This window comes from Zonotrichia leucophrys, chromosome 1 (genome assembly GCF_028769735.1).
Source record: "Zonotrichia leucophrys gambelii isolate GWCS_2022_RI chromosome 1, RI_Zleu_2.0, whole genome shotgun sequence".
Classification (NCBI taxonomy): Eukaryota; Metazoa; Chordata; class Aves; order Passeriformes; family Passerellidae; genus Zonotrichia; species Zonotrichia leucophrys.
Window position 1 is genome coordinate 27,772,503 of NC_088169.1, and position 25,603 is coordinate 27,798,105.

General features: G+C 44.3%; 1 protein-coding gene across 1 annotated transcript in view; it reads right to left on the reverse strand.

Annotated features, from left to right (window-relative positions):
• SH3RF3 (SH3 domain containing ring finger 3) overlaps positions 1-17,388 on the reverse strand; it is a 247,489-nt gene extending 230,101 nt beyond the window's left edge. The window contains exon 1 of the mRNA XM_064709856.1: positions 16,941-17,388. Within this exon, the coding sequence (XP_064565926.1) occupies positions 16,941-17,336 (396 nt within the window). The 5' untranslated portion in view covers positions 17,337-17,388. The remainder of the gene's footprint in view (positions 1-16,940) is intronic.
• Positions 17,389-25,603: the final 8,215 nt, after the last annotated feature.

Sequence of the window (25,603 nt, forward strand, 5' to 3'; positions counted from 1 at the left end):
CTGTACTTTTGAGGAACTCATTTTCAAGCCCGATTGTTTATAACGGTCACTTAAATTTCAGCCTCTCTCAATATCCAAAGGGGTGCAGCAAAAAATTAACATCATTATTTGTTTTGTGTGCTTAGCAAGATTTAAATGTGACCTAAAAAAAACCCCCAACCTTGACTGCAAAATTACACTGGTGTATGACTCTTCTTAGGTGAAGAGCAACAGAATTCAAATGCAAGAGCAACAGAATTTCATTCAGTCTCCTGTACTTATCACCACTCCTCCACCCTGGAATCGATTGCATCCAACCCCCACCCTGGAATCGATTGCATCCAACCCCAGGTTTACAAAATACATAATCACAGCCAGAGGATGATTCAGTCCAGTTAAGGGATGTGTTGATCCACAACATCTACTCATTCCTGGCCTCTCCTCCCAAAATTCAAGGTGCACTTACATCCCAGCTGCAATGGTCCTCAGCCACAACTGCAGCCCCTCTGCAAGGTATTTTAAATATAGAGACCAGCCCTGGCCTTGCTAGTCACTTCAACAGACACATGTAATCTTTAGAATCACAACAAGAAAAGCAAGCTATGAGCATTGGAGTACCATTCAGCAGCTAAGTACATAGCAGCAGTATTTAAAAGTAGCCAGTAAAAGCAAATTAATTATTTAGATATATTTATCGGATTTATAGGTCAGCTGAAGCTAAAGCCACTTAATTGAAATCCTGATAACAGATTGAAGCCTGTGCCCGATCCTATACTGTGAAATGCAAAGTCTTTATTAAATAAAGCCATTAAGAAGGATGATAATCCCTGTGGCCTTAAATATGAATAAGGTGCAATGTAAATAATAAAAGGCAAAAATCCAATTTTCATGCAGTGAACTTTCAAATACTCCGCTGTTTCCATTAAATTACCTTTTATTCAACACATTGTAATGGCACTGAGGGCACATCAGGCTTCCTTGTAATACAGTTATTGTTCAGCATAAAAACTGGTTTTTAACTTGAAACAGAAAAGTGAAATATTTTATTTGGCTTCTCTCATATGTCAAATGACATGAAAATTGAGAATAAAAGCTTCACAGATGCAATAAAAAAGAAAATAAAGGAAAACTAAACATACGCAAACAAAAAAAAACCCAGAATGTGAAGAAAAAAGAAAGAAACAGGGTACAAAATAGCACTTTTCCAGTTAATTTTATAGCAATTTAATACTAGGAAATAGAACAGGAAAACCATTTCAGCAACTAAAGCAACTAAACTTGACTATAAGCCAAAGAGAGCTGTAGCACACAGCAAAGGAGGTGGAGCTCGTGTGAAATTTCTGCCATGCTCCTTCCAAACATGAGGATGATGACAAGAGCTTGAGTGCATCAAGTGCCACAAGAGCACAGTGCTCAAGTCTGGAGGAGTGTGATCACTCCCTGGTCCTGCTGTGCCGGTAGTGGGTCCCTATGGTCCTGCTTTAACTTCTCATCCACAAGAGAAGCACTGAAATTTACTGTTTGCTGTGGAGTTAAGAAAAACTAATGAAAGACTCCTGTATTTATTGAAGAACTGGAAACTGTAACAAAAGGTCAAGAATTTACTGTTATTGTTCAGAAAAAGAACGCTCATTGCAAAATATAAACAATCCATTAAAGATGAGACTATATTTGTTATGAATGTCAAATGATTTTTCCACTATAATTTTTTCTGCAAATCAAAGGAATTCCTCCAGCAAAGCTGTGATGGAATAAAGATATGAGAATGTCTATTTTTATTCAATTCTATATTCAATTTGGAAGCATTACACCCAAAGAAACCTTTCAGCATAAAAATACAATTTTCCTTGTAGCATCTTCATACTGCATCACAATGTTTAAAGAATCCACGGTAGATATGTGCACCACTGTAACCTCATGAAACACATTTTACAATATTTACTTTTCACTGTCTATAGCTGTGTGTCACTGCAATGGGCCCCTAGCTCGGTAATAATTAGCACTGACTCTATGATTCACAGAAGGTTGATCAGTCCCTTTATTATATTATATCATTATTAAGAAACCCATACCTCTTATACACAGCAATGATACACCTGGACCTAACTGGTCCACCAATCCAAGCACCATCACCACTGGCTAATTAAGAAATCACCCTCTGGTAAACAAACCTCTATAACACATTCCACATGTTCACAATAACAGGTGCAGCAAGTGAAGATAAGAATTGTTTCTCATTCTTTGCTCTGATCTTCTCACAGCCTTTCCCAGAAAGGCCTGGGAAAGTTGTGTGTTGTTCTGTGTGGCCGGAGAGCTGCTGCCTCAGCTGTGTCTGCCACATCCTATTTTCTGTGCTCATTCTCTGCTCATGGAGTCACAAAATCACAGAATGGTTTGAGATGGAAGAGACCCTAAAGATCATCTAGTTCCAACCCCCTTCCAGTGGCAGGGACACCTCCTACTGACCAGATTGCTCCAGGCCCCATCTAACCTGGCCTTGAACACTTCCAGGGATGGGGCATCCACAGTTTCTCAGGAAAACCTGTTCCAGTGCCTCGTCAGCCCTCACAGCAAAGAATTTGTTCCTTATATCTAATCTAAATCTACCCTCTTCCACTGAAAATCTCCCTACCCCTTGTCCTGTAACTACAGGCCCTGGAGAAAAAAAATCTCCATACATCTTTCTTGTAAGCCCCTTTTAGGTACTGTAGGGCTGTAATAAGGTCCCCTTGGAACATTCACTTCTCCAGGCTGAACAAACCCAAGTCTCTCAGCCTGTCTTGCTAAGAGAAGTGCTCCAGCCTTCCTCTGGACCCCCTCTAACAGGTGCACATCTGTCTTGTATGGGGCACCCCAGAGCTGGAGTACTCAAGGTGGGGTCTACCGAGAGTGAAGAAGGGTAGAATGACCTCCCTCAATCTGCTGGCCACGCTGCTTTGGATTCAGGCCCGGGCATGTCTGAACATTGTCAGCTCATGCCCAGCTTTCCAGGCACCAGTATCCTGAAATCCTTCTAGGCAGAGGGGTTCCAGTCCATCTGTAACCCAGTCTGTAGTGACAGAGGTGTTTGCCAGAGGGCCAAACCTCGCACCTGGCCTGGCTGAACTCCATGAGGTTCACGTGGACCCACTCCTTGAACCTGCCATGGCTCCTCTGGATGGCACACCTTCTCTCAAGCACACCAATGGCACCACTTGACATGTGTCATCAGCAGTTTGCCGAGGGTGAACTCAATCGCATGTCTATGTTATTAATGAAGATGCTGAACAGTACTGGTCCCAGTAAAGAACCTAAGGAACACCACACGGTGTCCACATCTCCATTTGGACATCAGCCATTCATTTGGTCCATCTCTGCTCCAATGCTGCTCACAGGCAAAATGAATAGGGAGTGTCAAAGCTCAGAAACAGCTCTGCTACAGAGGCTGTCTGCTGCCCCACACAGTGGGGCAAAGGGGTGATGGCAATGGGGCAGAGACAATGCCAAGGGGAGATGGCAATAGGGACACTGAGATGTTGCTGCCCAGGCAGCAGTAAGCAGCAAGGGGCACCAGCAGCTTGGGACATGAGTGGGCCATGGGGGTTTCCTGAGCCATCACCTCCCATCAAGCCTGAGTGAAAGCATCCTCCCACACCCCAATGGAAGCAAACCCCTCCATGGCCTGAACCCATGGTGACAAGGACACAGCCTCCACATGAGTCTTTTATTCCTGGCAAAATTGTTTCCTTTTGCTTCTTGCATGTGCAAAGAAAGACAATACATTAAGAGGGAAAAAGCAAATCTATTCATGGCATGCAGAGCAGAAAATAGTAACACCTGACAGACCTACACTGAAGTAATACAGCAACTCCATCTGTGCAAACCATTATCTTGAATAATATTTTCACCAGGTCAATGAAGCAAAGCTATTTGAATGATGTTTCTCAAGCTTTTATTCTTAGGAAGGACACTATTGCCTTCCAGTAACGCTCTCCAAAATGGTTCTACTGAGGTGCTACAATATTGCTACATACTACAGTAGTGATTTCTCACACCTCCCACCAAACAGAGTCAGAGTCCTAAAGAGCAGATCTGTCAAGTAGCAGATTACTCACATTCTTCATTAATTACTGAAAAAAGCCACAAAAACCAGAAGAGTGTATATTTAAACTCACTCAGACAAAGCTACTAAACAGCTAAAATACTGAAGATAACAAGGATCAGAATCTCCTCATACTATTACTTTCTTGGGTCTGCAACTACATGACATCAAAAAATGAAATATTGCTATAGAGGCATCATTTAATGCTCTTTTAAACTCTTCAGAGGAGGGAAAAAACCCACCAAAAAAAAACCCTGAAGTAACCTTTACTGTTTTACCTCAGATTCATTTTGGTCTTGATCTGCTCGCTGCCAATGGCTCTGAGTTTACACACTAATGAGACAACTGCAGGCTGACCACAGTCTGTGCTCAGTGTTTAGCTTCTATTAGCTTCTATTTTTTTCACCAGCACTGACTGATTTGGGGAATCGGCATCATTACCCAAAACTCATGAGATGACTCAATCAAAGAAGCTCATATTCATCAAAAGCATCAGACCAGCTGAGGAACCTCAAATATATCCTATTTCCTGCTATCTCTAAATTCAGCCGTGAGCTCAGACTCTTTTCACCCCAGCCCCTGCGTCAACAAAAAGTCTCTTGAATAATAACTACAGAAAGTATAAAGGAAATACACTTCTCCTACATCCAAGATCCTAAAACAACCACTCCTCTTTCACCACAATTTTCATAATCAGATTAATTAATCCTCAAATGATCAACTTAAATAAGAAAACCCTCTCTGGCAGGGCAGCATTCTAGCATAGAAACTACTCACTACATGAAGGGTATTGCTGAGGGAATCACAGAATCATCAAGGTTAGAAGAGATCTTCAAGACTATCCACCCAGCACCACCCTAATCACTCCTAAACCATATCCCAAGTGACACATTCAGATGCCTCTTGAACACTTCCAGAGATGTTGACTCCATTCACTCTAATGCCTAACCAGTCTTTCAGTAATTTTTTTTTTCTAATATCTAATCTGAACCTCTCCTAGTGCAACTTAAGGTAATTTCCTTTCATCTCGTCACTTGAGAAAGGAAGAATTTACATTCCTATTTTGTATAAAACCAAACTAACAAAAATCCAAAACACATGAACAAGGCTGGAACAAATGGAATACCTCCTGGAATTTTTGAACCTCATTTGATGAAGAACAAAGAACTATAAAGAATTGAAAAACATCAGGCATTGGAAACATCCCCTCTTCTCCTCGGTACTGTGCCCCTTTTATTGTCATCTCTGTGCACCCTGAATTCTCCTCCCATGTTCACTGGCCGGAGACAGCTGTCCCTGCCTCTGTTTTCTAAGTAAGTGGTGGCCTGTGTGAAGAGGGGCGGTCAAAGCAGGTTGAGTCTTGGGAGTGTTAATTCAATGACAAAGCACAAGCCTACCAAGTCCTTTCTTGCTGTAGCAATGAGAAAGATGCTCATCAAGCAACAGCTGATCATGTCCCTGGTGCAGCACAGGTTTCTGACCTCAGAGAATGGGGTACAAGGACTTAGAAAGTTCAACATGGTCTCCAAATCTCCAATCTACAATGCTGTCAGGGCAAACTCTCCCTAAATACCTCCCTCATATATTTAAGATTAGGCTATCATACAAGCTCTACTCCCACAGGAAACTGAACATCCAAAATGCTCCTCTCTCTCTCATTTTCTGCCCAGCCCTGTGCTGCCTTTCAGTATGACTCTACTTGGTACAGTCATTCTATCATTAGCTACCATCAGGCAACCCCCTCTCCCAGGGTCCCTGACCACTACCACCAGAGACTCATGAAGCACTTAATCACCCACGTGAAAGGAGCTGAACTTCTGGATCCTCATCACACAGAAAAAAGGTGATGATGCTCATCCTGAAAGCTGGGTTCTGCAATATAGGCTAGAGAGGATGTGCAATTTGGGAGGTTAAAAATTCAACAGGCAGGAGTGAAGGCACAGGCAGGTGCCCTAGCCCACTGAAAAGTGAGGATTCATGTGGAGAAAGAGAACAGGAGAACCAGAGCCCAGCTCCTGGACAGACTGTTCCTGCACACTCCTGACTGCTGGATGTCTTCAAATGAGATGAAGCACTGCAGAAAGGACACAATGACACAGACCCTTTGCTGGATCTTCTGTTACCTTTACCAACAAAGCACTTTGCTTTTGGTATTCCTATTTTTTGGATCTTTTTAAAGGTGGGTGAAATAGCTGGGAGATGAGATGCATTAAACAGCACAACAAACTCCCCCCAGTCCCCCAGATAATCACAGTGCTTGAGGCACCAAACCTATTTCCTGCTCTCATTTATAGGGGGTAGACACGACTCGTCTCTCTACTCTACACACTGCACAAGGCAGCAAATTAAATGCTAGATCTTGTTGTTTTGGGGTTTTTTCAATTCAACGGGTAAAACCAATTTTAGCAACAGCGATTTCAACAGTATAAAATTCATATGAAATGAACATCACAAGTGAAGAAACTGGAAAGCAAACTGGCTCTTGGAAGAAAGAAAGAAAGAAAGAAACTGGCTCTTGAACACCTTGTGGGTCTGAGCACCTCTGTACTTCTTCTAGTGTGCTGCTGACAAGACAAAGGGAGGAAGACACCAACTTTCCCTTTAGCTACTTGCTTCCTGGTTTTAGAAGCCAGGGATGAAGGGGAGATGGCCATTCAACCCTGGCCACTGAGTTCTTGTTTATTAGGAAGCAGAAAATGACCTCTCCCTGGCTGAACAATATTATCATAGATGATGAAACCTCCACAGTCCCTTCTTTAAAATGTGCTGAATTATTTTTAACAGTAGCGACCATCATGGAAGTTTACACTCAGACAGAAGTGAGACTAACTGCACATAAAAGGAAGTCCTGTGTTTATCAAAAGAAAGATAAAACTCTAGGAGAAAATAATTTTCCCTTCTGCAATATAGATCAAAGATAACATGCTTTCCTTTTATAAAAAAATTACTAATTTTTAAAAAGGTGTAATTGGTTCAGATTTTACATTGCTGCATGAGTGTGAAATATAAATAGTCAGATGTTTCCCACCAAGATCTAACACCATAATTACCTACACAGCAGAAGAGAATAAGCAAAAAATTTCATCTCATGGTTGTCAACTACTATTTTTACTGTATTTTATGAGGTGTGTATATGACTCTATTCTCCCAGGGGGGTTTATGATTTGTTTTAGAAAGAGCATATGCAAAAGAAGGAGGCTCTCCACACAAAAGCTCTTGGCTGAAATGCAAGATGCTCTGGACTGAACACAAAGATGTCCTCGCCTGCCTCTTCCACAGCGCTGCACCCTCCCTACACACAGCTGGCTGAGCAGCAGCAGCCCCAGCAAGGATGCATCGTGCCCACTCAACATGCTACAGATCCCACTGCTGTCAGGAGAGTCTGTGCTATTTCTGTGCCTCATCTCGTGACATTTTGGCATGAAATCAGCAGGAGGCTCAGCAATGAGCATCAGAAGAGCCCATCACGACTTGTCCCAGCACCCTCGAGGAAGAGGCGCCTTGCAGCTCACCAGGACCCATTCCTCCTCCTCCTCCTCTCCAGCCAACCCTTGCTGGACATCCCTTCTCCCTCTCACAACAAGCACAGGCCTGTGTTTTTGGGGTGCAGGAGGAGGCTGTGTGGGTGTGCTCCTATGATCCCATGAGGACACGTGTCCCCATGGACACACATCCAGAGATGTGGCTGGACCAGGCACTGCGCTGTGACACAACACACATGTGTGTCTGACAATAACGCACAATTTACTAGATGTGGACATGAGAATGCATGGAACAGGCCCACCTGACAAGAAAATATACATTCAGGGAGATAGATATACAGATAGATATATCTATACACAGTATACATACTTATATTTGAGTGTACCATGTTTACAGACAACTAAATGTAAGTTGAAGTCAATCAAAACACAATCAAAACAAAATCTTCCTTCTACTTCCTTCGATTTCACTGCATTAAAATAATTACAAATTCATAAATTACTGCAGTCATTGGAAACGAAAACATATTGATTTGCTTATAAGAATGACAATATTGTAAACCTGGTACAAGCTGAAATAAAAGCATTTCAAAACACATATGAAGGCAGCCAGTAAAGAGGCAGCCTACTAAAAGCTGTTAAAGCTGTTTCAAAATTAATTTAGAAATTAATAAGTAAATTCATAAAATTGTGTCTTTTTATAGTAAGTCACAGAGGAGTTTTTTATTGGAATTGGCCTGAAAGTAATCCACAAATAAACATGTTCAGTAATATTTACTGAAATGATCATTTAGGAAAGTAAATATGACAGTGCCTGTGTTTGGCTGACTTCTTGGCTGTTGCAGGGAAGGCAATCAGGAGGCAGCACATCAAACACAGCCGTGTCCCCTTCGTTTGGTTAGGGCTGTAATATCTTAACCCAAAGGTCCATCCACTACTGCACAGTCAACATTTTAGATTTCTCTTTCCCTATATTCTTCTGGCACTTAAACCCACTTCAATGATACATCAACTGCAGCAATTAATGAACCTTTGTCCAGAAGGGGAAAGACTGTAACAGCTTAATGAGACAGTAATACATATTAAAATCAATATTATTCAGATTATGTATCTATTCTAGTCCTCCCTCTGAAAATAACTGAGACTGTAGGAGAAATGATCATTAGCATTTTGATAACAATCTTGCCAGCCTTCTGTTAAAATACTTTCTCTTCAAAGTAAAACTGGGATTTGTTATCTTATACAAGCAGACCACTCTAAAATTAGCAATGGCAAATTCATATTGGTTTGCATCAGATTTTTAAAAAAACTTGGAAAAAAATTAATGCTAACTTGCCTGAATAATCAGACTCTTGTGCTTGTTGCTGTAGCAGTGGAAAGACACTCTAAGCATTGAGTAAGAAGCAATCTCTTCTCATAAATACCATTTTTGTGCACAGAAAGGCACTCCTTAACCATATACAGCATTAGTTTCACTTGTCTGATAAATCATATTCGTGTTGACAGCCAACATGAGGGACAAATTCCTCCCTACCACAAATCCTTTAGGTATCTTTAAAAAGAGGCTGAATGCTGCAAAGCAGGAAAGGGTTTTGCACCTTTGTCCCACTGCCACTGCAAGTGGACAGAAATTCCTCAGCATTCCTGATTCAAATTATATTATGCAAACACCACAGTAAAAGAAAACAGCTCCATCTCTCCCTTTCTTTAATTAGCGAATCCCACAGCCTTCCTTCTCCTCCTGGCACCCAGCGCTGTGAACCAGACAGCTAAGCCCTCCTGTTTCCAAAATGGGCCAAGATGGAGACCTGCTGCAGAAACAGCTTTAAATCGTTCATGAGGATCTGTGTCCCTCAGAAACCCCTGCCCTCGGTCAACCACATGCAAACAGACCAGCCACACCAAAAATCCCAACCACTCCGACAGGACACGAAGCCAAACTCCAGCAGGGGCCAACCCATGCTCTGAGAGTGCCAGAAACCAATTGTAAAACACAGCCAAGCAAGTTTTTCACTATTTAACCCCTCAATAGCCAGCCTGCAGATGTGAAAGACTGAGCCCAGGGCCAAGTGAGGAGTCCTTCTACTGACACCTGAAGAGCTCCATCAGCTCCTTGGGGCAGATATTCAGCTGCCCATCACCTGAGTTCACAGGTCACCCCAGCTGATAGCTATCAGTGAGCAGCAAGTTCTGGGGAACCAATGGAACTTACGCTCAAAAGGCTGGTCAGAGAGTGCTCTTGATTCCAGATGTTTCACATTTTTCCTCTCTGCTTTTGAAAACAAAATGTCTTTTTAATACCAAAAGTAATACTCTCTCCTTCTGTTCTTCCCCTAAGAGCCATCTCATGTACATGCATCATTAAATTAATGTTTGTTCTGTCTAACGGAACAAAACCATTCAAATTACATACAAAGACAATTAGATTAAATTATTAGGCACACGCTCTGGGTTTTTCTTTTTAAAGCTATTCAAACAATTTTAAAGGTTTTTCAGCAATCCTCTAGCAACATAAGCAAAGATTCCCACAAAGAGGAGGTAATAAGTTTAACATTACTGCTGAGAAGACGGTAATGGAGCCAAGTGAGCAAAACCAGCACATCAGCAACCCCCCCACCACCCCATACAGTCAGGAAAAGGCATGGCTCAAGCTGTCAGAAGAATCCAAACTAGCAAAAGAAAGAGGATAGGGGGCTGGCATATGGGGAGAACCTGTTCACAGGCCCATCTGCATCATGCACTAGAAAAAAATTTTTCTCTTTTTATTTTTTTTGGTGCATAACAGTCAGACTTTGCAGCCAAAGTACCAGGCTCCTCCAAGCAAGAGGATTCTGTCATTAGGAGCAGTTTGTTTTGGTGCAAGACTAGGGATAAACAGGTAGCTTTCAGCTGGCACTGTATTTCCCTGTCACTCCCTCCCCAGCTGCAGAAGCACAGCTGCTGTGGGAGCTGGGCAATGCCAAGGTCATGCAACCTTCTCAAATCCTGTAGTTCGTCTTTGTCCAGGCACTCATGTCCTGTTAGAGCTAATCTTGGGTTCTTCCCATGACAGCTCATGGCAGATTGGGAAAACCTGCTGTAAAATATCAGATTTTAACAGGACTGCATTGAACATGTTTGCAAAATTTTAGCTTGATATGAGATGAGGGAATGCAGTAAAGCAGAAACCGTGCTAATCCCCAGCAGTTTTTGTCTGTAGAAGTCACAAAGTCCCTGAACATAGAATAAATCCAGTGCTCTATAGGTCATCAATTACAAAGTTGCAAAGCTTAAAGACATTAATCAGAGTGAAATATTAGTTATAATGCCTCCTGAAGCTTAAGAAAAGGCTTCTAAGAAAGAATGATCTACAGTTTTGAAAACAAGCCACATCACAGCTGAAGCTATTTCAAGTGGGTCACTAAAGTGCAAGTGTAAACTATGGTTTTAATCTGAAATTTAAGCACTGTTTCTTAAGAGAAACAACATGAAATATTGAACAGAATAGTGAAATTAGAGGGGACAGTATAAAGATAACAGTGCAAAATTCAAGAACTACCCAGCCTTGTCAAGATAAAATTGTAATAGGATTACTAAGCCAAAATTATGACAGCCGAACAAAATAACTGTAGTATAAGAAAATACCTTCTCAGAGAAAGAAATCCTCTGTGGCATAAATAAAAAATTGTTGTAGCACTCTGTGTAGCAGCTTATTGATCGTATGGACACAGCTTCATCTAGAAAGAGCATGCGTAGCCTCCCCCTGACCTGCAAGTGCAGGCACCCAGCATTACCAGCCAGAGCCTGCAGCCTGTCTGACCTGTTGGGCACCCAGCCAGAGCCAGGAGTCTGCCTGAACATGAACTGATAAGATTAGAAACAAGGAATACAGTGTACTATTACAGTCCATGTGCAGCACACATCGCTGCATCCCTGCGCCGGCGCTCCCCGCAAACCCAGCACAGCATCTCTGCCAAACCCCACACAACAGCAGAAAATAACCATTGCAGCTTCAGTGCATACAGCCAGCACTTTTCAATTTTCCCAAAACCCAGCTTCTCTTGTAATAATTCTGTGTTCATAGGGCAGCTTCCTTTGGAAGACTGAGAAGCACACGAGGGTGGGCTACTGCTACTGGGGCAGGTTTCCAGCTGGGAAATGTGAAGCCCAGAAAGGTCATGCAGCTCGCTAGACATCAAGGACCATGTTCTGCATGTGCCTTGAAACCACAGCAGAGCTTTAGGGCAGCTGGGCAAAAATTGCCAGGGTTGAAATGTGCACTTTAGGGCTGAGTTGAGCAAGCCTATCCATCTGTCTTTGAGTAACCAGCTACAGAACATGGAACCCTGTCATATGCTAAACGTTACCAGCACTCATCATGAATCATTCAGAAGGATGACGTGCAGGGATTAAACTTAGCACAAACATTTGACATCAAGAGGAGTCCTACAGAGGCATGCCATTCTGACACAAACTAATAGGGAGGGTTTAGGGCTAATGACACAAAGCCCTCTCCACTGTCCCATAACTTTTTTAGGTGCAACTGAGCCACTGCTGGCCACCCCAGTTCAGAAGAAAAAGTCCACTGTCAGCACTGGCCCCCTTTGGTCACATCAGGTCCATGACACATTTTTCTAGCTTGCAAGTAAAATAACATCATCACACAAAAAAAATCACAAGTAAAAATACTCTGTTTCTGGAAAACGTAATGGACATAAAGATGACACCTGCAAATGGCACATTTTCTGGAAAGTCTAAGTGCTCAGTGAATGATGAATTTCTCTGACACAGCCCCTCAGCAATCCCTTCTCCTTTGCTCACTCATTTCTGTGGAGACAGCTTCAGCTGCTGGGGTTTTAAATACTTCTGGCTATATTCTTCACAATACCCTTTAGTATGGTAGTTAATCTCCTGTGTCAAAACACATTTTTAGCCATCTGACAGACAAAAAGGAAATCCTCAAGATCAGAGCCTTTGACACATGGAACATCACTCCTTTCTGGATGGCTTTATGACAAAAGTTCAAGTGCTGATCAGTGAAACTACAGCATCAGAAGCAAATAAATCAAACAGAATGAACAAAAGTAAGGTAAGTCCCTGGGTTTATGTACATGGCACACTGCTGAACAGCACTCTAGCCTGTGCAAGCCTGACCATTAAAAAGGCAAGCTGAAGACTACCCTCTCCCCAAGAAAGAGTGTGTCCCCTTCACAGTCCTCTCCTGCTGTAATACATATAAATGCATATAAATGCCAGATTACATCTGCTTCGTCTTGTGTAACCCAGGGTGGTATCTTCACCTGATAGACAATGTAACCAAAAAGGAAAAAACAGAGGAGCAGAGAAATACTGTGAGGTCGACTCCTTTAATCCACAGTGCCCAGCCTAGGATGAGGCAGAACTCTTAAATGACAGAATGTCTCTTCTAGAGAATCTCTACAGAGTAGCTGAAAAGCTTATTTAGCAAATTAGCGCTGTTCCCTCTGCTTGCAAAACCCGCGTGAAGCCAAGGGCTAGCAAATGGCAGCCTTCCTCCTGAAACAGAGAAATAGCTCTGCAAAGCTGATACACAAGATGCATCCCGTGCAACACGGGAGTGCAGCCCATCCGTCACTTTGCTCAGGCACGCTGCTGACACATCATTTTCCTTATGTGCACATCTCACTCTTCACCAGCACCTACAACCCATCTGGTAACACACCATATCCCTATCCATCACTTCGGCCATGTTCTCTCTTCTGGGAAAAAGGACATGTTTTGTTTTACTAGCTTGTTTCTTTTTCATGCAAATGTTGTTCTCAGTTTGTATTATGACCAAACAAGCAATAAGCCTTGCACCTGGAGTGAAAGACGCCTGGTTTGGGAGGAAATTACTAAAGACTTCATGCACTTAGCTGGCTATTAGACCTTAAGAACTACCCCCCCCAAAAAAAACAAATTGGTGATAAACTGCATTAATTGTTAAAAAAATACAACCCCAAACTCCACACTCAGTAAAGAAGGCAGATTTACCATAATGCCTCAACAATCTAAGGGAGCCATTTACTTTGACAGAACCTGAATTCCCCAAGCAATTCAGCAGTGGTAATGGAAACAGAGGAGCCAATAAATTATAACCTTGTGAGTAATGTGCCTACCATTATAAACCACTCTTAGCCTCCTGTCTATTCCCAGAGCGGGGTGGGAGGGCACACAGTTGTTGGATTTCCTTTCCTTCATTCTTCCAGTGTGCTCTTTCAGCAGCTGGACCCTTTTATAATGTCTAACACCATTCTCTGCATTTAAACAGCTTTAATGTGAGTATCTCAAAATGTGCAATATCATTTAGAACAAGACTGTTGGTTTTTTACAGGCTGAAACAGAGGCACTGGGTGACACCACTATATATTGATAGGATCCCAAATATTGTTCCATTATATATTAGTAGGTACACAGCACTCCCACATCTCTCATAGTGAAGATGTGTACCATCTATCTCCAAATACCTACAGTATTTCAGGAGTGTTTCTGAAGAATGGTCTTGGACAACTTTAGAAACAGCGCCAGTGCCAGTTCACCCCCAGCTCAACCCCTCTTACTCTGGCTTTCAGAAGTCTGTACAGACCAAGTCTGCGACAAACTATGGGAAAAGAAAGGCCAGAAACCCGATAAAAAAATACAAACCACACAGAGTTTTGCCCAAGAGACAAACAACATGTGTTGATTTCAGAAAATAGCATCTATGCAAAGAAGATTTCTCCAAAGTATAAGGTGCAGAAGCAATACACAGGCATGATAGCAACAGAGAGGCTGACCCTGCTCTGTCTTCTAAGGTTAATTAAACTCCCACAGAAACAGATCCCTGGTTGATTCTAACACACTGGTCCAAGGATCTGGGAAAGATTGAAGTGTGATAGAAGTGACCTTGGCTCTCTGCCATTACACTTCACAATCAGCGTTTTCCTTCCTAACCAAAAAGCCCGTAATGGTATGTCCTATTTCATATACTGCATTATCAAAAATGAAAGGTAATAATTAGCAAAGTAGTGCAATTTGCATTTCAGCCCTAGGCAGCAAATCTACAGCAATTTCTGAAAAATATATATATCACAAAGAATCACTTCTGCTTTCTTCAAGGCAGCTGAGCTGTCAAAGACCAACACAAGAGAGAAAGGGATGTAATTCTTCTCTTCCATATCAGCCTCAAAAAGCTTGATTCCAGCCTGGATTGTACCATCTATTGTTTAGTACAGAGAGAGGTTCTGCACTCTTGTCTCCAGGACTGCTCAGCAATCAGCTGTATCAGCAGCTCCAAGTAGGATTATTCTCCCCTGCTGCTTTTTTTAAAAGCAGATTAGTTCAGACTTTCTTTCACTGTAATGAACCTTGTAAGGATCAAGCACATTGCATTGATTTCCAGGATAAAATTGTGCCATCAGTCAAAAGGCCAAGCAAACACTTCCACAGACCCACTCTGTCCCAGCAGACCCACTGCCCCAGAATTACCCATTAACCCCAGCAAGGGGAAAAGAACACAGTTGTTAACCAAAATGTGATTCTCAAGTCGAGTCATTTTGCTTTCTGTCAAATTCAGATGGGTAACAAGCCTCACAGAAATGGACAACAGAACTGCCAACGCTCACCTAAGTGCTATGCAATCAAAGACAGAAAATTACAAAACGCAATGTGTTTTTATTTACTACATGATATCTGCAATAATGGCTAGGGAAGCAACTTTTTAAAAGACTGACAATTTATGGTAAAATAACAAAAAACTCAATTTCCCTAAAAATTTGCAAATCGCTTTCCCCATCAAGCATTTTATTACACGTACACCCCACTGTAATATGCAAGCTTGACTGGGACTTAAAGATTTGATAACCAGAGATTGTCTTGTGGAATGGTCACAAAAGCCAAGTGAGGGTGCAAGGCCCTGCCCCTCCAACACAAACACTGCAGGTGTACTCAGCAGACCCTGCCTCCCACAAGAGACACCTGCCTGGACTTCAAACCCCACCATGGGATATTCTACTTTACCTAATGAATGCAAACTTCCCTTTCTATAATGCTGAAACTAAGAAGACAGGAGTTGTCTGCTGTGACAAAGCTACAGCACTACGGTTAGCTGAAAAACAAGGAAAAAATGCAGAAGGCAGAATTCCATTGCCTTTCTTCTTTAAATTGGACAAGTCATTATTAGGTACCTGAAGCTCATTGAAGACTATGGCTCAATAATAAAGGATCTACCCTTCCAGAAATACTGCCTAGCATATTTCAATTCCAACTCCAGGTCAGAATTTTACAGAACAATGTGTGGCATTTGCCATCATTTCCTGTAGGGAAAACTGAAACAGCAATACAGGTCTATTCCTTTTTTTCAGGAAAAAAAAAGTAGAAAAATAATTAATTGAAACATTTACTATAGCAATACAACTTCACAAGGAATCTCTACACTGACCTTTTAAAATCAAAAGCCTGTACACCAAACTTCACCTCAAGTGGATTTCGTAAAAGATCAAAGACAATTAAACATATCCAGTATATATGACATTAAAAGTGAGATTAAGTTCACAGTTTTAAGACTGTCTCCATTCCTAAGTCTTCTGAAGAGGTCCAATTGTAAATTTTATCCTATCGCATTAAAGACCAATAGAGAACAGTGAAAGGAACTGTTCTTGTCCCCTCCGAGCCAATGAAACACTTGTCATGGACTTTAAAGGGCGCAAGATGGGCCACTCGATTGAAGAGTTCAATAAATAAATGCAGACGCTGCAGTACTCGCCTTCGATAAATCACACACCTTATACATAAAAATGAAATTACGCTCCCTTGAGAGGGGAAGCTTCAGCTTCAAACCCCGCTCCGTTCCGCCTGTCAGGAGGGCTCTGTGGGCTTGTAACAGCACCGGCAGCGCCCGGAGAGCGGAGGGGACAATTCCGGACTTGGAGGAACTCCCTGGGCTCGGACCAGCCGAGCGGTGCCGGAGCCTTCGCCCCGCAGGCAGTGAGTGCGAGGGTGGGAGCCGCTCCTGCCCGCACCTGACAGGCACCGGCGCAGCCCGGCACGCCGGCCAAAAGCGCTTTCGAGGCACTCTATGGTTCAGAACTCCGCGTCCGGCTCTCCTACACCGGGGGCGGCCCCGGGGCCCGCCGGTGCAGCAGCTGCCCCACGGCCGATGCAAACCCACCCAAAGGGGGTGTCCCGGGGCGGTCCCGACCGCTCCCGCCGCCCGCGGCCGCCCAGAGTACTTTGAGGACATCCCCGTCCGAGCATCCCATCGTTAGATCGGGGGAGCTCCCACAACGGCGGCCACAAGCGGGGGGCGGGCGCACGCCGGTGCCCGCGGGCACACACCCTCCGCCGCCCGCGGGACGTCCCGCCGCCGAACCGGGGCCGCCCGGCCGCGCTCCCGGCCCGCCCGCCCCCGGCCCGGCACCCACCTTTCCCAGCAGGGCGCTGCGGCTGGCGGCCGCCAGTTCCCGCAGGCTGGCAGCGGCCGAGGCGGCGGCGGCGGCGACGGCGCTGGGGGCGGCGGCGGGCTGGGGGTACGTGGGGGCCGAGGAGCTGGGGCTGCCGCTGGCGCCCCCGGCGGCGCGGGGCCGCTGCCGGATGCCGTCCAGGAGACGGACCAGGAGGATGTTGGCGGGCAGCTCGTCCACGCCGCAGCCCACCAGGATGCGGCACTCGGGGCAGCGCAGCTCGTGGCGGGAGCTGACGATGCTCTCCAGACAACGGCGGCAGAAGGTGTGCTGGCACGGCAGCACCTTGGCCGTGGTGTCCAGACGCTCCAGGCACACGGAGCACTCCAGAAGATCCAGCAACGACGACTCGTCCATCGCCGCCGCTGGCTCCCGCTCCGCCGGCGTTCCGCCGCCGCTCCGCCGCCCCCTCGCCTCCGCCTCCGCCCCCGCCCCGCCGCCGCCTCCGCCTCCCCTCCGCGGGGCAGCGCAGGGCCCCGACGCCCCTAGGGCCGCCGCGGCCGGCGGCGGCGAGGGAGGGGCGGCGGCGGGGCGGCGGGGGCCATCGGGGCGGCGGAGCTGCCCCCGGCGGCGGGCGGCGGCGACCTCGGGGGTTGCCCGGGCGGCGCTGCCCAGCGCCGTGCGGCGCGGCGGCGATGCCAGCGGCGGGGAGCGCAGCGCTTCGGGAGGAGGGCACCTGTCCGCCCGCGCCTGCTCCCACCGCCCGGCGCGGCTCGGCAGCTACGGCGGGGCTCGGAGAGGCGCCCGCCGCGCCTCCGCGCGGGGCGGGGAGCGGCGGGGAGCCCCGGGGGGGCGCCCGCAGGACGGCGGCCGCCCCGCAGGCGGTCCCCGCCCGCCTCGCCGCCGCTCCGTGGCTCCCTGTAACCCGACCCAGCAGGGCTCGCCGCCCGCTTGCCGCCGCTACTCCCTCCTCCTCCTCCCGGCGGAGGCTCCCGGACTGGCGGGGACAGGCGGATGAGACCCTTCGGGGAAGCCAGAGGCACCCAGGCGGGGGTGGAGGGGAGCCCTGCGGGCCCGGCGCCCCGCGGAGAGCGGTCCCGGTGGCGGCCGAGCGGGTAGGGCCGGCGGGCACGGCAGCCCCGCGGGGAGCCGCGCTCGGCCCGCGGGCCCCGCCATCCCTGGCGGCGCGGCGCCCCCTGGCGGGCGCGGTGAAGGCGGCGCGGGGCCGCAGCCCGTCACCCCCGGTGCCCCCGGGCGTCCCCAAATAATTGTAATTTAATTGTTATAGTACCGTAGCCAACCCTCAGGGGGCCGAAGGGGTGAAAATAAGAGCGGGGGTCGCGCCTTCTCTTCCTGCCGGCTGTCCTGTGCTCCAACCAGATGCCCGCCCGGCTGCCGTCCAGTCTGTCGCGGTACCCAGGCTGCAGCAGGATGTGCCCGGGTCCTGTGTGAGCTGGTGGCCAGTCCCTGCGGTAAGGGGAGAGACGTGTCATTTTGGAGTTACGCATCTGTGGTGTTTATTAACCACAGGAAGTTTCAGAATATGACATACAGCCACTTGCATGTGTGGACTATGCACAGAGCTTCTCCTAAGGAAAGCTGCTAAAGAAGCCCAATTCTTCATGTAAATATTTCATTTGACAAGTCCCTTTTTGTCTAACTTTCGACTATTAATACGATTTAGGGTCCTGCTTAACCCAGAAACTACAACTGAAATATGCTGTAGTCTTGCCAAAAAGATTTCAGCTGTGGTCCAACCCCTAACCCAGTCTTTTCTTCTATACCCGTGCTGCAACAGAGCACTTTTGGAATTTAGGATTGCAATCCAAGTGCTTGCAGAAGCCCTCCTATCCATTTCTTAAGTGACACTTTTAAAATTGCGTTTTTGTGAGGGCCATGTCATGACAGCTGCACAAAATCTTTCCATCAGCTTCATGACTATGCAGTTAACTTCCGACGCGCACAGAAAGTTGAACCTGTTTGATAAGGATAATCTAGACACTGTACAATAAAATTTACTTAATTTCAGTGTGTGAAAAGCCACGAATCTCTTGCTACTCTTTTGTTACTCTAGAAGGAATATGTGTAAAGCCAAATAAAAGCTCCCAGTGAAGAAAGAGCTCAGACCATTATTTGTTGGTGAGTAATATCTATGCCCTTGCAGATAGAAATACCAAGCACAACAGTTTTAAACTATAAATAATACTGATTCCTGGAGAAATGTGGAACACAGGATCAAGGACTTTGACTTTCTCTGGAGTAAAACTGGTAATTTAAGAAAAATAAGCAGTGAAGAACCTCTAATGATAAAAAGCATTGTTTCAGCAAAGAGAAAGAAATACTGGAAAGTCCGCAATGAAATGCATAATTGTTTCAGCACCTTATATTGCTTCCTTCAGAGGTGAAAACTTAAATATCACTGTCAAAACATAAAAGCCTAAAGTGCTATGTTACACACCAGAATACCTCCAGTGATTAGAGGGGCATTTTTCATCCCTCCTTCCTTCTTGTTGCTCCAGAGTTTACAGCCAAACTACCCTGCCACCAGAGCTGCCCAGTTACAGCCCCAGAGCAGGCAAAGCACTCTGGAGAGCCAGCACCCAAAGGTGCCTTGATATTGTGATGGCTTAAAATAGGTGCAGATGAGCAAAACATTTATTATTTGATAGAAGAAATTGCTGATGCACTTAAAATGAGAATTTGCTGTAATCCACCTGGAAAGTGCCCTCTTAAACAGGAGCTGGTGCCATCAGAGAAGCAAAGCTACATCAGGTCCCTGCAGGGAGAGGAGGTCAGGGAGCTCTCCAACCACCCCAGAGGACTGCAGGTGAGGGAAGGAATTGCTGAGAGATGCTAAGGAGGATGGAGGAAGTGGAGAACCAGAGAAGGAGAGAGAAAAGTGGACATGAGATGAACCAGAAGTAAGGAAAAAGAAAGGGGGGCAAACATTAGGAGACTGATGGGTTTATACAGAAATGGCACAAATGACTAGAGACAATAAAAGCACATTTATGAAAGGAGGACAAGAGTTGCAAGTTGGACTCCAACTAGAAAAAACACCTCCTATTTCTTTGATGTCAGGAGAAGCATTTTCAGACTTACAAGTTTAGTGTGTGTTTGTGTGCCTCTCTGTACCTGGGACTTAATGGAAGTCAGGCCAGGCTGGGCCTAAAGGAAATGAAAGAAAAAAATATCACCACACATACTTTTTTTCTTCTTGCCAAAGAGACCATGGGAAAATTTGCTTTAGATATTAGGAAATTAAATACTCAGAGTATTAAGTTTAGAAATAGAAAAAAGATTAAACTCTCAGAAGCCTGAGATAAAACACATGGAAAAAAGGAAATAGATAAAGATGTAACAGGTTTACTTTAAACAAATGTGGATTTTATTCATTTTCCTGTCTCAGCTGCCAAAACATCTAGCTACAGATTATAAGTGTGAAGTGATTGTTTGTGAACTAATTAATGTGATTAACATTGTTCTCAAGCAGAGGTGCTGCTTTACACACAGGGATGTAGCTGCACATTCCTTGGCCACATGTCCTTGGCCACACATTCCTTGGTGAATGTGTTTGACAAGACAGCTGATAAGCAACTGGTGTTTCAGGCTGTGGAAGTGGCTTCACTCCCTTGGTGGGTGTAAAGAATGACAAGTACCTGGAGACAAGAAGAGATTCAAAAAAGCAAAATACTGTTAATACTGTTTCAGGAGAGTAGAGTGATGCTGAAGCATTCAAAGACTTCATTTGTAGTTGTCCTTAAATTAATATGTACTAGGTATTACTTGGTGTCTCAATTCAAAATTTAAAAATGGTGTTCTGCTTTGCTTTCCTGGTTCTTTTCCCTGCATGATCTCCCTTGCTATTTAGTTCAGATCAGGAGAGACTTGACAGATTTTGCTGTCTGCAGCTATATCTATGTTGGTTTTGAAGGCATTTTCTCAGGACAGCAAATGAACATTGCACCTTCTGCATTGCCTTCATGTATTTGCATGCTGCTCTTGAAAATGCCCAACGCTTTTGCAGTCTTCTGCCAAATGGGATTTGATTATACAGAAATCATTCTCAATTCTTGCTTGTATGCTTGCTCTGCTTTTAAGAGTCTACAGCACAATAACTATTCAGTTTGCATAGTGAGGGAACATTTGCCTACTAAATAACAATGAGTTGCTCTATTTTTATGGTTCTTCCTAAACCTGGAAAACATTATACGAATGATAGGCATTATTATTTTAGATTATTCAATGTGATTAAACTTATGGTGGAATTCTCAGCAGTTCATTTTTACTAGTGCATTTTTTCTATATGTTTAAATAATCATTCAGTTATACTTACATTACTTACTTTATTTACATTTAGATTCAAAAAAATAAAGCATTCTTGGATTTCTGAAGTGAGTTTATCAATACCAAGCAGGGGGAAAGAAGGGGACTTGCCAGCTCTGCCTTTTCCTCCTTTTATTTGACCTAAAAGAATCAGGTACATCTAACAAAAAATACCAAATTTTAGACCATGGTAATAATACCGCAAAATAGACAAACTTGATTATGGGATCTTCTTTTTGCTTCTTTGACTGGAGATAAGATTTTTGATCAAGATCAGCTGATCTTTCCGTCCATCCATCCATCCATCCATCCATCCATCCATCCATCCATCCACCCATCCATGTACATATACCTATACCTATACATTGCCCTCCAATGTAGAAACCTAGCAATAAAGTCCATAAAGAGTATTTTCTTATACATGGAGAGGGTAACCTGACAAAAACCAGCCTGTAGAGAACTGGTGGCTGAAAATGCTTACAGAAGCTACAGCAGGACCACTGCCCCAATGTGCACTGGCTGTCACTATACCTGTCCTGGCAGCATGTGTGTGACAGCCTGCCCTCGCTTCCAGGTCTGGAGAGGATAGCTGAGATTCCCCCATATGAAACAGCCACAGAAAATCCACTCATTTGAGCTCTGGATTATTTTCAGTGCCAACTTAAAAGACTCATTAAGGAGGACGTGTTACTTTAATTACTCTTGAAAGTATTTTAATACTAAGGAGAAAATAGTTCCTCGCCTTGTGTTTAACCACAGCACTGACATCAGGAAAGGGAATGACATCCATGTACCTCTGCTGTCTCCTTAATGAATGTTGGTCATGTGGGCCACAGGTCAGACAGATGTGTGTGTGACAGGCAGTGGAATGGCATCAATGTTCAAGCAGACACTTCAGCTGTCCTGCCTCATCTTCCCCAACAGCCCAGACTGGCTCTTCTGTCCCCTCCCTTGCACCTTGCCTGTATAATCAGTGTGCCTTTATGAAACTCCTACAGGCAAAAAAGAACACAGAAAAAAAAATCACATAATTTTGACCATAAAAAATTACAAATAAATGTCAAAACTCTTGACATTAGGAAAATTACTACATTATACTGTGGGTTTTTTTCAATGGCATGTCCTCTGACAATACATGTCCATTGCCAGTCTCAGTATGACAGCCTATCAAATCGCTGCAGTTTTCTGACAACTTTTATCTCATTCCTGGTAGTTCAGGATTTTTTTAAGGTATGGACAAAGGCATTGCCTGTTGTGTAGCTCTTACAACACATCCAGCCCTTCTGGAAGGAACTGCCCTTCCAATGTGGTTGTAGAACCTTCCTTGGGCTTGGGTTTTCAAGATGCTTTTATAAAGTGTAAACTTGGGCTTTTATAAAGTGTAAACTTCAGCTTTTTCTCCAAATTTTTTTACGGCCTCAAGCATTTATGATACTACCTTCTTTGCAGTGAATTTTACATGAATGCTGCAAGGAGTTTTTAATCTTTGTGGGAATGAGCTTGATGGCATCAGAGGCTGAAAGAGGAATTTTATCCTAGTCCTGAGGAATTTTTCCAGTCATGAATACAGTATACAGAACTATATTTCCTTGCCCTCTCTGGAAGTCAGTTACAATTCTGTAAGATGATAAAACCCCACATTCTATTTCTTTTGTCTTTGTCAATCATGATTGAATTTTCTTCCTGTAGCAAAACAGATTTTTTTTTTAAAAAATTGAGAGAAAGATACTTCAGTTAGTGATTAATTAGTTTGCCCTGTTTATCAAAATACTTTTTACAGTTAGTTGATTTCTTCCCACTAAAATCACATGTAAAATAAACAGCAGCTTTGTGGATATCTGACAAAGTCTCTGTATTGGGCTTGCATGGCCAGGTTTTGGTAGCAGGGAGCCTACAGGGGTGCCTCCTGTGAGAGGCTGCTAGAAGGCTCCCCTCCTGTCTCCTGAAATCAATGCCAGTGGGCTCCAAGAGGGACCCACTGCTGGCCAAGGCAAGGGTGGTGGAGCTTTTGGGATAACTTTTGAGAAGGGGAAGGGAGAGATCCTGGGCTGGGAGACACTGCAACTGGAGAGGGAGTGAGGTTATGTGAGATGAACAACCCTGCAGACACCAAGGTCAGTGGACAAGGAGGGGGAGGAGGTGCTTCAAGAGCTGAGATTCCCCTGGAGCTCCTGGAGAACATCGTGGAGACAGGCTGGACCCCTGCATGTTGGTCCACAGTGGAGAAGTTATCCACTTACAGATAGAAGATATCCATGGAGGAATCCACATCAGAGCAGGTGGATGCATGAAGGAGTCTGTGACCCCATGGGAAGCTCACACTGGAGCAGGCTCCTGGCAGGTCCCATGGACATGTGGAGAGGAGCTCACACTGGAGCAGATTTGCTGTCAGGATTTGGGAACCCACAGGAGACCCATGCTGCATGGCTCCAGATGCCCAGGTACAACGTCATGGTTAATCCTGTGTTATGATTGTTCCTCACTGTTCTGCTACTAATGAGATGCCTGCACAGTTGCTTTAGAGAAATCCCTTGCAGGGAGTAAGAAGGGATTGCTGTGGTTAACCTGCACATTTCAAATTGCCAGGTTTTTAACAGTTTAAAATTTGCTGTTTAATCTTCTTGTGTTGCAGTTGCTTTAAAAGGCCAAGTTGCAGTAAACTGGCACTTGACACCTGAATTTCTTGAATTTGTGTGGCCTCATGGGGACTGGGCTATGTTTAGCTGGGGATGGCAAATATTTCCAGTTTTAGTCAAACACTACTCCATGAATATTTAATCAAGATTACTCCACTTGCAGCAACCAGCAAAGAAAACTTATTTTCCAGGAGCCCAGTTTTTCCTGGATGTCCATTCACCTATCTGCCCAGTGCTGTGTAGGCACAGCAGTTGTGTTCGTGTCCTTAGGTTCTCAGCTCTGCAAATAAAAAACCCAGGTCTCCCTTCCCAGCAGGAACTGAACTACTGTGCTGTCAGTGTTTTCCTTAAACTTTAACCAGCACATCCAGCCAGCAGAAACTGCTGCTTCACCAACAGCTAATCAATGCATGATCGACTTAACAAACCATCTGCAGTTAACACATGAAACAATACTCTGCACTGTAACATTCTTACTTTCTTTATCACACTTTTGACTTTGTCATTTTTAATTTTTTTTTAAGGAGAATTAACTTTTCTTGCATGTGGTTTAGGAATAACTTTGACTTTTATTTGTAAAAGTTTGGAAGAATAAGGATTAATTACCATATGTGAGAGAGGGCATATGTTTTTTCAATCAGCATTGACTTCTTTACATTGAAGAGGGGAAACAGCAACCAACAATGATGCCAAAATAAAAGTTTAATGGAGCTCAAGGTTGTAATTTTCTCTGTAGTGAGGTGTGCTATCTCTTGGGATGGAATGGGTACCATCTCCACAGACAGGCATGTACCTAGAAATATAGAGACATAATATACAGAGAAATCTTCAGAGTTTCAAGCTACAGACAATACAGGCAAGGAAGAGCTCAATAGACTTTATTATTATTCATACAAGCAGCTGTCAACACTTCATCAGAAGAACACACTGAAGCTCCTTACATAGTTTTACTACTGTAATAGTTGGGTTTATTGGCAGTAGATTGGAAAACATGCAATACTAATGAACCCTCCCTATTTCTCCTGGTCTGCCATTTAATCCATCCTAAAGTGAAAAACATTTACGACACATGCAACGCCACGCTCACAAGAGGCTTCAGGTTCAAAAGAGATGTTTCAATTTTGTTTCTTAGCAACATACATCCAGCAACAGTGAAGCACTATACAAACCGTAATGTGTTTGTGTTGTTTTAATCTATAATGCAGTACTTTGCCAGTGCCAAGGAAGTATGCTGCTACAGGATCTTTTCAATGTCACTTATAATTAGACATACACATTTTTGTTTTCCCCTACTGGAGTACCTGCTGCAGAATATATTTCTGAAGATGCTATAATGTACTCATGAATAATAAATAAATAGGTAAATTCTGCTATAATAAGGGCACACTTGTCAGGATTATACTGTGGTCTATTACATAGGGAGAAATCTTTTGATGTTTGTATCATAGGAAGCATTTGGACACCTTGTGAGGACTTGATTTCTAGAATGAGTATCAGCCAGCCTTCAATACAGGGCTTAAAGGATTTGTGCAGCACTTATTTCTTGGAAGGACAGTTAGCATGGCTTAATATTTTCTTCTCCCCAGTCCAATGTCTGATTTGATGTGACCAAAACTGGTTTTGTGGTGTCTTCACTTTACTGTCACATCAAGGAAGAGGAGGAATCAGCCAGGTCTCCAAAGGCACATTATGTCCTACAGAGGAGCTTTCAAAATTTCACTT